This window comes from Salvia splendens, chromosome 9, assembly GCF_004379255.2.
Source record: "Salvia splendens isolate huo1 chromosome 9, SspV2, whole genome shotgun sequence".
In the NCBI taxonomy this organism is placed as follows: Eukaryota; Viridiplantae; Streptophyta; class Magnoliopsida; order Lamiales; family Lamiaceae; genus Salvia; species Salvia splendens.
Window position 1 is genome coordinate 5,877,799 of NC_056040.1, and position 14,496 is coordinate 5,892,294.

Consider the following 14,496-nt stretch of genomic DNA (forward strand, 5'->3'; position numbering starts at 1 on the left):
AGAAAAATCTATAAAATATTACTAGTATATACTTATTGGTTTATTTAAATATTTCTAACTTTAATACATAGAGGAGTACTATCAACGTAAAAACCACTTTTTATTGTGAGAATGAAAAGCACTGAACCGAATAAAATATAAAATTATTACATCCATATTAAAATTTAACTACATTCGGGAAAAACGGAAAATTCCTAATGCAATCCTAACCTAGTACTGCTACACTATTTGTCTAATTTATCATAAAAATGCATCTACATTCTATCGCACGACCCAAAAAAACCTCACCAATCTTTAATACTCATTGTCCACTTTTGCATTTTTTCCATTACTTTCCACTAACTCACTAAACTTACATTCTATTTTATCATGAAAATGCATCTACATTCTATTAGTAAATAGACTTTATATTCCACTAATTTTTTTCCACTCACTTTTCTTAAACGCGTGTCCAATCAAACATGAATAATATTTTATGGACGAAGGGAGTAAAAAGAAATCATGATAGATGGTCAAATCCTAATTTATCCCATACTTTTCAAAATATTAAAATTAAATTACTATAAAATATAAAATTAAAAAAAAAATCACTCATCAACTGAGGAGTGGTGTGTTTAAAATCGGTTGTCACTTGACTGCATGTTTAGTTGGAAATTGGCGGTCAGATTTTTACCGGCAGTTTGCCATAATAAAATCGAGAATAATTTGATATTTTGGGATTAAAAATTTCTTCTTTTATTCCAAAGAGTTAAAAATCCCTTCTTCTACATAACTATCTACTCCTTCTTCAACCTCACCTGCATCATCACATCACATCACCCCACTGTTGACTTCTCAACAGCTTGGAAAGAGAAGAGACAAAGTGATAATGGGAGAAGAAACCAGAAAATCCCTCTCCGACGAATACGAGATCAGCGAAATCCTCGGCAGAGGAGGCTTCTCCGTCGTCCGAAGAGGCACCGAGAAATCCAACAACAACAACAACAAGAAGATAAAAAAAAACGTGGCCGTGAAAACCCTCCGGCGCTTCACCTCTCCGAAGTCGACGAAGCAGTCCCTCATCTCCGACGCGCTCCTCACCAACGAGCTCCTGGTGATGCGGCGCGTGGTGGAGGCCGTCTCCCCCCACCCCAACGTCATCCACCTCTACGACGTCTGCGAGGACGCCGCCGGCATCCACCTCATCCTCGAGCTCTGCTCCGGCGGGGAGCTCTTCGACCGCATCGTCTCCCACCCCCGCTACAACGAGGCCGAGGCTGCCGCCGTCGTCACCCAGATCGCCGCCGGCCTCGCCGCCCTGCACCGCGCCGGGATCGTGCACCGGGACTTGAAGCCCGAGAACTGCCTCTTCTTGAGCAAGGAGGACGACTCGCCCTTGAAGATCATGGACTTCGGCCTCAGCTCCGTCGAGGATTTTACGGACCCGGTCGTTGGCTTGTTTGGCTCCATTGATTATGTATCGCCGGAGGCGCTGGCGGGCGGCGGTGTCACGGCGAAGAGCGATGTTTGGTCGCTTGGTGTCATCCTCTACATTCTACTCTCCGGGTGAGTTTTTTCGAAATTTTGATTCGGTTAGCGAGATAATAAGCTTTGTCTCAGTTACATAACCCCTAATTCATAGAAAATATGTGAATTGGAATGTACAATCTTAAGAAACACAAACTTTGTTATTATGTGTGAACCAAGGAAATCACTCAAATGGCAGATTTCTACTTTTAGTGAAAAATGCCATTGAGTTTTCCGATCTAGAAAGATTTATTTTAAAGCCGGATTTGTGATACACATAAAGCTTAGAGACGCACAAGGCTTGTGCATGATACCTTTGGTTTATGCGTCTCTCATTAATGAGACACATCTCACAGATCCGGCTTTTAGAAAAAGAGCTTGCCATATGGGGAAGCTCAATGGTATATTTCACCCAAAGTAGACTCACTCAAACTGAATAATTTCATGTGATTAATTTGTCCGATTAAGAAAAAAAGGAACTTCTCAGATTGGAAATCTCAATGGTAGTATATTTCACCCAAAGTAGAAAGTCACCTCAGTCGAACCGAACGATTTGGTTTGATTAATTTGTTCTTCGTTTAAATGGCTATTATAGTAGTTTCTTCTTGGATTTAATGAGTTTTTGGTTATTAGGTATCCTCCTTTCATCGCGCAGACCCACCGACAGAAACAGCAAATGATTCTAAGTGTAACCAACCAACACTTGTTTTTTAATCAAATCTAATATGCTTTCTCCGAATTAGTTTGAATGTTGTGTGGAAATCAATATTCAGGGGCAGTTGAACTTCTACGAGAAGACATGGAAGAACATTTCATCATCGGTTAAACACCTAATCACCAGTCTTCTCAACGTCGACCCCAACCGGAGGCCGACTGCTCAAGAGGTATCGTAAATCGACACATTATCGGGTATTTTGTGTGAATTATTGTATTATCAGATTAAATAGCAAGAAAACTATACAAATTGATTATTCTTATGTTATAACCTGAAATTCGAATCTATGGTGAATTTTTTGTCGTAACTAAAAAATATTACAGATAAACTTGTACTTATCTATATTATTCGAAATAATATAGATTCTTCAGCACCCTTGGGTGACCGGTGATCTGGCTAAGCAAGATCAGATGGATGCTGAGATTGTCTCGCGGCTGCAGAGTTTCAACGCGAGGCGCAAGTTTCGCGCAGCCGCGATGGCCAGCATGCTGAGCAGCAGCTTCTCCTTGAGAACCAAGAAGCTCAAGAGTTTGGTGGGGTCTTATGATCTTAAGCCAGAGGAGCTAGAAAATCTCAGAGAAAATTTCAAGAAAGTGTAATGCCACAAACCAAATTGTTCCTTTCATCTTCTCACCATCTTTCGATAACGAGTGACTAAAATATCCGACCATCTCCTCGGGCTAAATGCAGATGCACGAGTGATAACGCAACATTGGGTGAGTTCGAGGAGGTGTTGAAAGCGATGGAGATGTTGTCGTTGGTCCCTTTAGCTCAGCGTATCTTTGATTTGTTTGATGACAACAGAGATGGGAGTGTTGACATGAGAGAGATCATTGCCGGCTTCTCTACTCTCAAATACTCACAAGGTGACGACGCACTCCGACTATGCTTTCAGATGTATGATACAGACCGTTCGGGTTGCATTAGCAAGGAAGAGCTAGCGTCTCTGCTTAAGGTAAACTTAACTATCCATTCTCTTCTCTTATCTTGCTACTCTCATCTCTTGTGTCTCTCCAGGCTTTGCCCGACGAGTACCTTCCTGTTGATATCACAGAGCCCGGGAAGCTAGACGAGATATTCGACCTGATGGACGCCAACAGCGATGGAAAGGTTACATTCGAAGAGTTCAAAGCTGCGATGCAGAGAGACAGTGCGCTTCAAGATGTACTTCTCTCATCTCTACGACCGGCTTAGGGTTGTTCTTCCACATTAACACATTTGTCAGCAAAAATCTCCTCACCTTATATTGTTTTTGTCCTAATCAACGCTTCGAGTAATTTCAAATGTCATATTTTCACAATCAAGGAGCCTAAATTCTAGAAATTACTATATATCACATGATCAAATGCATGCTTGATGATTAATGAAGGTCAAAACTAACATTGAATGATAACTCATGCCACATCAAACAAATGCTCAAGGTAATAGCACTAGTAGTAGCATAAGGCAATATTTGTCACAGTTAAATCACATATCTCCTCCGTACAAATCTACTAAACCCGAAAGCACAGAACGTAATAATAGACGAGAAGAATACTGATTGGTTGTCAAAAGCTTAGAGCAACCACTACAACATAATATAGAATATAATTATGAAATTATTTCCTACTGTGTCCACTACATTCGTTCTACAATTGGCATTGGAGTATCAAGCTTAAGAATAGCGACTGTGTGATCTCGCTCATATCTACAAACAAAGTGAGGCTACCAGAAGCTGTGTAGCTTATACAAGAATGAGTCACATAATATAGTAAACCTAAACCTATGATACTGCTTATGAGGAAGATGAAAAAGTGATCTACAGATTGTGTTTAGAGAAGAAATGAAAAATAAGTAGTAGTGGTAACTAGAGTAAATAGTGGTCATCCAACAACGATGTCTGGAAAAGGTCATCAAGAGTAGTGAACAAACCTTTTGTTGGCTGCTACATGTACATTTATGCATTCTAACTCGGACAAGTTCCAATAGCCTTTATGATCACACTGCATGCTGCATGGTACAGAATTCCTCGATCAAATTATGACAGAGAGTAGTTCCTCACAAAATGTGTATAAAGTAAATTGAAGGCTCAACATCAAATAAGATGAAGTACACATGCTAAAAACAATATTGTTATGCTGAAAAAATCTGGACAGATGTTTTAACTGAAAGGGGGGGTGGTGCACCTGCAGTGTTAAGTTGTGCTATAATTGCAAATTTTGGTAAGTTTATGATGTTTAAACAATACCCTCTAAATATATAGAATGCCACTTTTCACCTAATGTTCAAGAAATGATTAAATTTGGAATGCCATAGGAGTGTGCGTGATCTCATTAATGGTCGCACCAAACAGACCCCAAGAATTAGGTTAAATCTAACAAAAATGCAATAAAATGAAGTTTGGAAACAACCAATGGGTTGAGGATGTTTGATGGGGACCAGAACTGCAATAGTTTTATTTATCATTATATTAGAGGAACAGTTCAACTTTATTTCAACATGCTTCAAAGTAAGGTGTGGATATTGAATGAGAGAAAGGGGTGTGGATGTGCATTTAGATGTACTGTCGCGTGCCCATATATGCATGAGAGAGGGAGAGGCTTACTTGTCATAGTTGCTGTCTGATATAAGCCATTGACCTTAACATGGAACCAAGAGTATCTTTTGAAACTTGAAATTTGACCTCTGCTTCTCCAGTTGTGGAGGCATCCTGGAGCTGGAAGGCAAAAATAGGATTTAACTACGACCGTCTGATTAACACAGCTGAAGTAACACTTGCAACCATAACAGGTTCCTTTTTATTTGTTTTATGTGTTAGGGGGCGTTAGGGGGGTAAGGTAGGAGGAGGATAAGTGGGATACTGTTCATGCATATGGGGAGGATGAAGAGATAAATCCCACTGTGGAAGTGGAGACAATATAATTCTCCTCTTTGTGGTATCAAAGAGAGTACGAAAAGTGGGGAGTAGTAGTAAAGTAGAGCCGCACAAGATCAGAAAAATGAAACCCTTGCTTCATATAATACTTTTGACTGATAGAAGTGGATCCCAGACAGAAGAAAACACCTTTAGATTGATGACAGCAACCTTGTTAGCTGGTGCAGAGAGCTGCTGACTTATGTAAGCCATGGATTTCAACATTGGCTCCAGCGTGGTTCTTGTAAGTCTAAACTGCACCTCAGTTTCTCCTGAGGGAGCCTTACCATAATCCTGGAGCTGCCTTGGGCAAAGTTATTATAAGGTATTATTATAAGATGAAAACAAAGAAATGGAGCTACCTGAAAGCTCATGACTAGAAATGATGAAAAAGTAGAAAATGAATATATTTAACAAAGCAATGCACACCTTCAAATTGATAAGAGCCACTTTATTTGTTGTGGTCTTATTCTCAATAACCCATGTCATGGAATTAAAACAAGTGAGAACCACCTACAATGCAGAAATAATAAGAAAAAGCACATAAGATACCCCCAGATAAAACTGATAAATCTAAAAACAAATAATATTCCATACTGTGTTATCAGCAAGCACACCATCACGATTTATAGCCAAAGGGGCCAAAGTTGGCTGGCCCAAATCAGCAGCTTGGACTCCAGCATCATTAAGATTAAAGCGATTAGGCAAAGCATCCTGCCAGGGCCATAATGATGGGATCATATCAGGGGTCGTTACGGAAGCTTTCTTGTTACCAGTATCATTGGAATTTCCACTGCTCTGATATGTAGCAGGCTTGTTTTTTGCTACAATTTTTTTCACCAGGGCAATCTTCCTGACGCCTTCTTGTAATGCCTCAACAGCTGCACTGTAGGTCTCTGCAGCAATGGCTCCTTCCTCTGCAAACTTTAGTGCTTGTCGACAAAGATTATTCAAACGAACTGTGAGTGATTCCACACAGACACCCGTATCTTGCTCGTCCAACAAACCAGCTCTTGCATCCTGAGTCCACCTCTTTAATATGTACTGAGACGGAACCATGAGAACATTTGTGACAGTAAAGACAGTTAATATGTGTCTACATAGAACCCCCGAATACTCAAACATTTGGCAACTGCAACTTGCATTCATTTCTGCAACATCTAATATGACGCTGTAAGCCTTGTAATCATGCTCATACTTAGCTACCCTAAATTTACTTATTGCACCATCACCATCAATCTTATTGGCAGTGTGTACAAAAGTTTCTACAAGTTCTTCTTGAAACTTTTCAAAAACCTTTTTTGTATATAAATTAGCTGCCTGTTGTTCCATTGGAGATGGTGTCTTCAGTACAGGAGTTGTACTAATTGTGTAGTAATCTGCTTCTATTTCCCTTTCTAAAAGATTCTCCAAAGCACGTTCGTACTGCTTGAAGAACATGGGTATTGTCGTCTGCTGGTTCACATAATCATCAAAGAAGGAGCTTACACCATGGTTTGATGAAAGTGCAGCGAAAAAGGTGTCACGAAAATAAACAGGAGCCCACTGCTTCCTAGCTTTATATACGGCTTGAAGCCACTCATTTTTCTGGATATCATACTTGTCAAGTATAGAGCTCCATGATGATTCAAAATCCTCAACTGTCTCAGAAAAGTTGATGCAGCTATAAAGTTCTCCATAAAAAGATGGACGAGCAAGGTATATGTGAGCCAATCTTTCTTGGCCTTCTCTTAAGATATGCCACTTGCAAATGCAATGACGAGCTTCTGGGAACACCTGATTAACCGCTACCTTGATGGCCCTATCTTGGTCAGTTTTTATGGAAACAGGAGGCCTGTTGTTCATAGCTGACAGCCAAGTCTTGAACACCCAAGCAAACGAAGCTTCTGATTCATCGAATAGAAGAGCACAGCCGAATAAAACCATTTGTCCATGATTATTTACTCCAGTGAAAGGAGCAAACGGGACCTGAAACTGGTTAGGTCTATACATTGTGTCAAAAGTAACTGCATCACCAAAGTGACTATAAGCTGACCTTGATCTAGCATCAGCCCAGAAAACATTGCTCAAGCGGTTGTCGTCATCAAGCTGTATAGCATAATAAAATCCAGGATTTTCAGCCTGCATTTTCCTGAAATAAGTCATAAGGTCGTGAGCATCTCTTCCTAGAGATCTTCTTCGACTAGAAGGTTGAACATACTGCAGTGGCATCACTGGAACAGAGCTCATAGTGGTCCGGTGTGTTTCCACACAGGATGCAGTTCGACCAACAGAGATTGTTTCTGCAGGAGACATATTCTTTGCAACAGTATTAGCCCCTAAAGATGATGTGTTCCCCATGACAAGATTGGAATCATAAAATACATGGTTTCCATCCACAGACACCATAACATCGCTTTGGTTATCAGATGTCTCAGGTACGCCATTCTTTGTTGTTCCAGCAAAATGCCTGTGTGGTCTGTGGGAATGCACCTTGCCGGGGCTCAAAATAGAATGATTATGATCCTCAACAAACTTTGTCACAACCCAAGTGTCAGGATCTTTACTCTCTACTTGAAGCATGGCATTGCAGCTTTCAACATTCTTTCTCTTGAAAATCTCGCTGGAGCAGAAAAATTCCCAAGAAACAATCGGACCGTCAGGCTTATTACGGGTATATTGACCAACATGAGTGCTAAAGCCCACTCGCCTGGCATACGAATCATAAAATTCCCTTGCAGCTTCTTGAGATTCAAACTCCATATTAACATACGGTTTCTTATTGCCAGCAGCATCAGCTTCACTGGTAGAAATTCCATTTAAACTTTCAGCCTCATCATCTCCATGTTGGGTTGGAGCTCCCCTACTTTTTTTCTTTTTCTCCATATCTACCTACACAACTTCATTGCCCATCTCATCAGACAAATTATACCAGCAGAAATTTCAAATGCACTTGTTAGTTTATCTGTATGCTGACCCGTGGTGGGAGCGGAAGGGGGTGATCAAAGGCCCAAGGTAAAGCAACTAATTTCAACCATAACAATTGTTAGTTCCTTCCTCTGTATGTGCTCAACAAAAAGCACTACCTCCAGGCTCCATGTTAAGAGACAGAAGAAAATACTGTCGAACTGCAAGCAAAGTGGAGACTAAAATATTATGACTGGTTTAACCACTTGACATATAATACTAATATACACAATTTCTTAAACTTCAATTCACTCTTTCAGTCAGATGAATCTGAACATGCCGCAATGAGAGATAAATTCGCCCATCAATTTCAAATATCCATGCTCAACAAAGTTTCCACATATAAAATTGAGTAAATTCAAATCGCCCCTTCGATTAATCGCCAGAGCTCTTTACAGACTATTGAATAGTAACTAAGAGGCATTAATTTGTTCTGTTGGTACAAGATGAATTATCGTATCCTTGACAGATCAAGAAACCCTCAAACGCCCAAAATGTGCTTTAATTTATCTTTCTTTCAAATTGGAAACGCAAATTTGTCCAGGATAGGTTAAAGCATTTCCCTTGAGCATTCAATCAACACGCAGTGAAATGCAAAAAATGTTAATTAAAATTTGTCACCTGGATTTTTTCCACTCTGAGAATTGCAACGCCTCGATCATTCAACACCGTGAAAATTTCCCCTCTCTCTAGCGCGAGCCCACTCTGGGAATGGGCTACTGTCTGTTATCTGTGAGAAGATTTCTTCAATTGCTTGACACTAATTCCATGGAGTCGGAAATTATCGATTTTGTTTCTTTATTTGTTTAAAAAACACTCTACTTGTGCTTTTATTGATACCTGCGAATGATTTATGATTTTTAAAAGTAGATTTTGTATTCTAATTAATTCACCATTATGAAATTTAATCGTGATTTATATTCTTTAGCTAAATTAATTTTATTAGTTGAAATTAATATTACAATTTTAATTTAGGCTACTACTAATCAAAACCTTTTGGCAAATTGACACGTACGAATAATGCTTTCGTACTTTTTGAGATTTTATTTTCATATGTACATTATTAGAAATTTAGAATATTACATTAACCAATTTATGTATTGTAAAAATAAAATAGGAAATTGGTCGTATCTTATTTTCCTGGTTCAAGTAGTCGATTTAATGGATATGCGTAAATGAAAATAATATTGGTGGTTGATGGGGTGCGCACTAAACAAGCCCAACAGCAATGACGGCCCATCAGCCCAAAGCCCAAGGAAGAGTATGAGTTCGGCATTACCAAAGAGTTCGGCCTCAGCCTACAGCTCGGTAAAAGCCAACCTATCAAGCTCTACTCTCAGATCGGCAACCAAAGCAGGAGTATGAGTTCGGCATTACCAAAGAGTTCGGCCTCAGCCTACAGCTCGGTAAAAGCCAACCAATCAAGCTCTGCTCTCAGGTCGGCATCAAGCTCTACTCAAAGATCGGCAACCAAAGCAGTTCGGTCTCAGTATTCGACCGAACAAGGAGTTAGTGGACCCATACAGGATGTCCAACGCACCCACTACCACGTGGTGTCAACTCAGGCCACGATCGTAGGCCATGACCTACGCTACATCCACGATCTTAGGCCATGACCTACACGACATCCACGACTTAGGGTGGAGATGCAAGCCACGATCTTAGTTCCATATATAAATAGAACTTAGATCTGATATGAGGAGGTTAGAATCTCTCTAGAGAAAAAATCATATAGCAAGTCTGTGTTGTAAGCTGTAATTTGCAGATCAAGCAATACAAACCTGCCCCCATTTCTCCCCGTGGACGTAGATTTACCTCAGTAAATCGAACCACGTAAAATTTCCGTGTCGTAATTTATTTTTACGAGCATTCATCATCATCAATAATTCGCGGATTCATCACTGGCGCCGTCTGTGGGAATTCTTAACCTTCCTGCAAAAAAGCCAAAAGCAGCCGGAGACGAAAACGGCGGATTCTCCCTCTCCCTCCATACGAGACAGTCACTACCGCAGTAGTGTCATGTCTTCCAGGAGAAAGAATCCTCGGTACCGGAATCACAGGAGAACTCCATCTCCTCCATACCGAAGAAATGTCGGGTTCGCCGTGTACGGAGCATTGAGGACTCCGTTCTCGGACGATATTACCCGAACTCCCCTACCACAGAACTACCGAACTCCGTCGATAACCTATGACGGACTCGTGGATCCTCATGATTTCTTGGGACGCTATCAATATAACATGGCGAACCAGGGTCTCAACGAGGTCCACATGTGCAAGCTGTTTCCCGAGCTGCTCATCGGGAACGCAAGAAGGTGGTTCGATAGCCTCCCCCAAGGCAGCATTAGATCTTACCGAGATCTAATGGATGCATTCCATAGGAGGTTCTTTCAGAAAGCGGAAGTCCGAATCACTTCGGCTCAGCTGCTTTCCATTCGTCAAGGTCGCGACGAAAAAATCAGCGACTTTATGACAAGATTCCACAAGGAATGCCTGCAAGTAGACGATCTCAACGATCTGCTTGTCATCTCGGCATTCCAAAATGGAATCCTGCCCGGAGCTCTCTACAGGAAGCTCGTTGAGTGCGGTCCGCAGACAGCTCAGGAAATGTGGGACATTGCGGACCAGTACTCCCGGGCCGATGAGGCAGACCGTCGCAAACGGTCGTTAGACAGCTCATCGTCCCGAGGAGACAGAAGGAAGCCCGATCATAGCGATCAGGGGCATCCTCGCCGGACTCCATTTGAAAGAATTCAAAAGGCTCCGGTACAAGACAGATTGGGACCCCGTCTCAATCCCGAGAAGCCGCCCGCTCAGTTCGTACCGCTGAACAAGCCGAGAGCGGAAATTTTCGAACTGCACTCTGACCTGTTCGAAAAGCCAAAGCGGATGACGAAATCAGCCGCGCGCCGACCCCGGGATAACTACTGCTCCTACCATCAAGACCACGGTCACGATACCGAGGAGTGCAGAAACTTGGCTGCAGGTATCGATGTTCTTGTGAAGGCAGGGACATTGAAAAAATACCAAAGCAAGCAGTCAAAGAAGAATAAAAAGCAGAGAGGTGCGAACTGCGCTCCTCAGGATCCGAAAAGGCAGCCGGATCCCGAAGACGATGACGAGCCGCAATATGATGGAGTAATCCAGACTATCGACGCTCTCCCTGCCGGGAAGACCAAGTCGTCCCTGAAGTCAGAGCGCAGAGGCTCCAATCGAGAGGAGCCAACGCATAAAAGGATGAAGCAGGACGAAGTGATTACGTTCTCGGATGCTGATCCCGTCCCGGCCATCTCTCCTCACCAAGACGCCATTGTCATCCAAGCCGGAGTGGCAAACAAACTAATCCACAGGGTGTTTGTGGATACAGGAGCGTCGGTTAGCATTCTTTTTAAAGAGTGCTTCGACAAACTAGAAGTGGACCCAGCTCGGCTCAGTCCGGCTCCGCTTCCCCTGAAGAGCTTCGCCCAGGAGGACACCCGCCCTGAAGGTATTATCAGCCTTCCGATCACGGTGGGGAAAGCGCCTACTAGCTCCAGTACGATGATTGAGTTCTTTGTGGTAAAAGCTCGGTCTCCGTACAACATCATCATGGGAAGAGACTGGCTCAACGCAGTTCGGGCCGTTTGCTCTACTTATCATCTCACCATCAAGCTCCCCACTAAAGGGGGGATAGCGGTCATCCGAGGTGATCAAAAGAGAGCAAAAGAGTGTCTGCAGATTGCGCTTAAAAGTGCCGAGCAATCAGATCGGCATCATCAAGCATAGCAATCACAGCAGCCGGAGTCAGAGGCAAGCGAAATTACCGAAGTCACACCAGAGCCGAACTCAATGACCGTTCAGTTATACGAAGATGATCCATCCAGAACGGTCAAGATCGGTTTCGCGGGAACGCCTCTACTCCGAGAAAAGACCATCCAGCTCCTCAAGGAGTACAAAGATGTCTTTGCATGGTCTCCGTTGGACATGACCGGAGTGCCCTCTGAGGTAATCACTCATCGGTTAAATATTGATCCATCAATCCGGCCTATAAAACAGAAGCAAAGACTCTTTGCGGCAGAAAGAAATCAAGTCATCCATGACGAAGTCCGCCAATTACTGAGAGCGGATGTGTTATTCGAAGTGAAGTATCCTTCGTGGGTGGCCAATCCTGTCATGATCAAGAAAAAGGAAGGAGGATGGCGGATGTGCATAGATTTCACCGATCTAAATAAGCACTGTCCCAAAGATTGCTATCCCCTTCCGAACATAGATAAAAAAGTAGAAGCTTTGATCGGCTTCGAAATTTTCTGTTTTCTTGATTTATACAAAGGCTACCACCAAGTCTTAATGGATGAGATTGACGCTTCAAAAACGGCCTTCATTACTGATTTCGGCATTTTCGCTTTTAAAAAGATGCCATTCGGTTTAAAGAATGCCGGAGCCACTTATCAAAGGATGGTAGACAAGCTTTTTCGGCACCTGATTGGAAAGGAGGTCGAAGTGTATGTTGACGATATAGTCGTCAAAAGCAAAAGCGCTTCGGAGTACGAGCACAACCTCAAGTCCACTCTCAACGTGCTCAAGAAAGCCAACCTCAAACTTAATCCCCAAAAGTGTACCTTTTTGGTAGATTCGGGAAAGTTTCTGGGTTGTTGGGTTTCAAAGGACGGACTCAAGGCAAACCCCTCAAAAGTTCAAGTCGTTCAGAACATGGCAATGCCGAAGTCCATACATGACGTGCAAAGGCTAACCGGATGTCTAGCCGCACTGAATCGATTCCTTTCCCAAGCAGCCGAAAAGCAACTGCCGTTCTTCAAGGTGTTGAAAAAGGCACCAAAGTTCGAGTGGGGAGCCGAGCAGAAAAAGGCCTTTGACGAGCTCAAAAGTTACCTAGCCGAGCTTCCTATTCTCTCTGCTCCAACCGAAGCCGAAGTAATATTCTTATACTTAGCGGCATCGGATCAAACCATCAGCGCGGTGCTTGTACGAGAAGAAGGCCTAAAGCAGCTTCCCATCTATTTTACAAGCCGAGCATTAAGAGGTCCAGAAACCAGGTATCAACCTCTGGAAAAGATTGCTCTGGCATTAGTAAATGCAGCAAGGAGACTGCGGCCATACTTCTATGCTCACAAGGTATGCGTCTTAACTGATCTGCCACTTCGGCAAGTGTTGACCAAACCAGAAGCATCAGGCAGAATCGCCAAGTGGGCTATAGAGTTGGGAGAGCACACAATTGAATATCTACCTCGGAAAGCCATCAAGGGACAAGCCTTGGCAGATTTTCTTGCAGAAGCAAAGTTCGATCAAGCAATTCCTGTTATTGCCGAACAGAAGAATTCTGCCAATGCCGAGCTAGCACAGCCCTTGGAATCCGAAGTAGAGCCGCCGGACTGCTGGAGCGGATTCGTAGATGGAGCTTCAAACAAAATGGGAAGTGGAGCTGGTATTTTACTTGTCGCTCCCGACGGACACGAGGTAACCTACTCACTTCGGTTTCTATTCCCCACTACTAATAATGAAGCCGAGTACGAAGCCCTCCTGGCCGGACTCCAGTTAGCGCAAAGTCTGCTCGTCAAATCTCTCAAAGTCCATTGTGATTCACAAGTCATAGTAAATCACATGTTGGGTACAAGTGAAGCTCGTGACGAGAGAATGAAGAAGTATTTGGACAAAGCGCAAAACATCAGCCGAAGTTTCTCCTATTTTCGGATAATCCGCATTCCCAGAGCGGAAAATAGCCGAGCAGATACCTTAAGTAAGTTGGCCTCAGATCCGAGCTCAAAGGTGGAAGAATTAATGCATCGAAGCATTGATGAAGCCGAGGTACATTCAGTATCCAGCTCGCCGAACTGGATGACGCCGATCTTGCGGTATCTGGATCAAGGACAATTGCCCGAGGATAAGAGAGAAGCTCGGAAGATCACGTGCCGAGCACTTCGGTACGAACTTCATGAAGGAGTCCTCTTTAGAAAGTCTTACCTCCAGCCGTTGTTGCGGTGCGTAGGACCAGAAGAGACGGACTACATCCTCAGAGAAGTTCATGAAGGATCGTGCGGTAGCCACATCGGAGCCAGAGCTTTAGCTACAAAAGTTCTGAGATGGGGATATTATTGGCCAACCATGGTACAAGAGGCAGTGCAGCTCGTCAAGAAGTGTACGAAGTGCCAAATTCATGCAAATGTCCCAAGGATGCCGCAGACCGATCTATACACTATGCAAAGCCCTTGGCCTTTCATGCAATGGGGCATAGACATAGTGGGACCACTTCCTCAAGCTCCTCGGCAAATGAAATTCCTTATCGTTGCCGTGGACTACTTCACGAAGTGGGTGGAGGCTGAACCATTAGCTACGATAACGAGCTCAAAGGCATTGGACTTCGTCTGGAAGAACATAGTGTGCCGATTTGGCATACCCCACATCCTCATCTCGGATAATGGGACTCAGTTCACCGACAAGACGT

At 43.0% G+C, this 14,496-nt stretch overlaps 2 protein-coding genes across 6 annotated transcripts; one reads left to right on the forward strand and one right to left on the reverse strand.

Annotated features, from left to right (window-relative positions):
* Positions 1–763: 763 nt before the first annotated feature.
* Positions 764–3,508, forward strand: LOC121747928 (calcium and calcium/calmodulin-dependent serine/threonine-protein kinase-like). Its single transcript, XM_042142091.1, has 6 exons — positions 764–1,545; positions 2,140–2,194; positions 2,280–2,390; positions 2,584–2,816; positions 2,912–3,176; positions 3,239–3,508. The coding sequence occupies exons 1-6, from the start codon at positions 869–871 to the stop codon at positions 3,413–3,415; spliced, it is 1,518 nt and encodes a 505-aa protein (XP_041998025.1). The 5' UTR covers positions 764–868; the 3' UTR covers positions 3,416–3,508.
* Positions 3,170–8,873, reverse strand: LOC121747926 (protein FAR1-RELATED SEQUENCE 3-like). 5 transcript variants are annotated; one of them, XR_006039374.1, is made up of 7 exons: positions 8,682–8,873; positions 5,712–8,221; positions 5,544–5,627; positions 5,265–5,414; positions 4,806–4,916; positions 4,133–4,210; positions 3,170–3,304 (listed from the first exon to the last, which is right to left on the reverse strand). XR_006039374.1 is itself a non-coding variant. In XM_042142090.1 (7 exons), exons 3-6 carry the CDS (start codon positions 7,977–7,979, stop codon positions 4,809–4,811), a joined length of 2,610 nt encoding a protein of 869 aa, XP_041998024.1. In that variant the 5' UTR covers positions 7,980–7,985; positions 8,071–8,221; positions 8,682–8,873; the 3' UTR covers positions 3,761–4,210; positions 4,806–4,808. The 5 variants fall into 5 exon arrangements, 2 of the variants coding, with proteins under 2 accessions (XP_041998024.1, XP_041998023.1); XR_006039375.1 differs by lacking the exon at positions 3,170–3,304 and adding an exon at positions 3,312–3,422; XM_042142090.1 differs by lacking the exon at positions 3,170–3,304 and having other exon boundaries at positions 3,761–4,210; positions 5,712–7,985; positions 8,071–8,221.
* Positions 8,874–14,496: the final 5,623 nt, after the last annotated feature.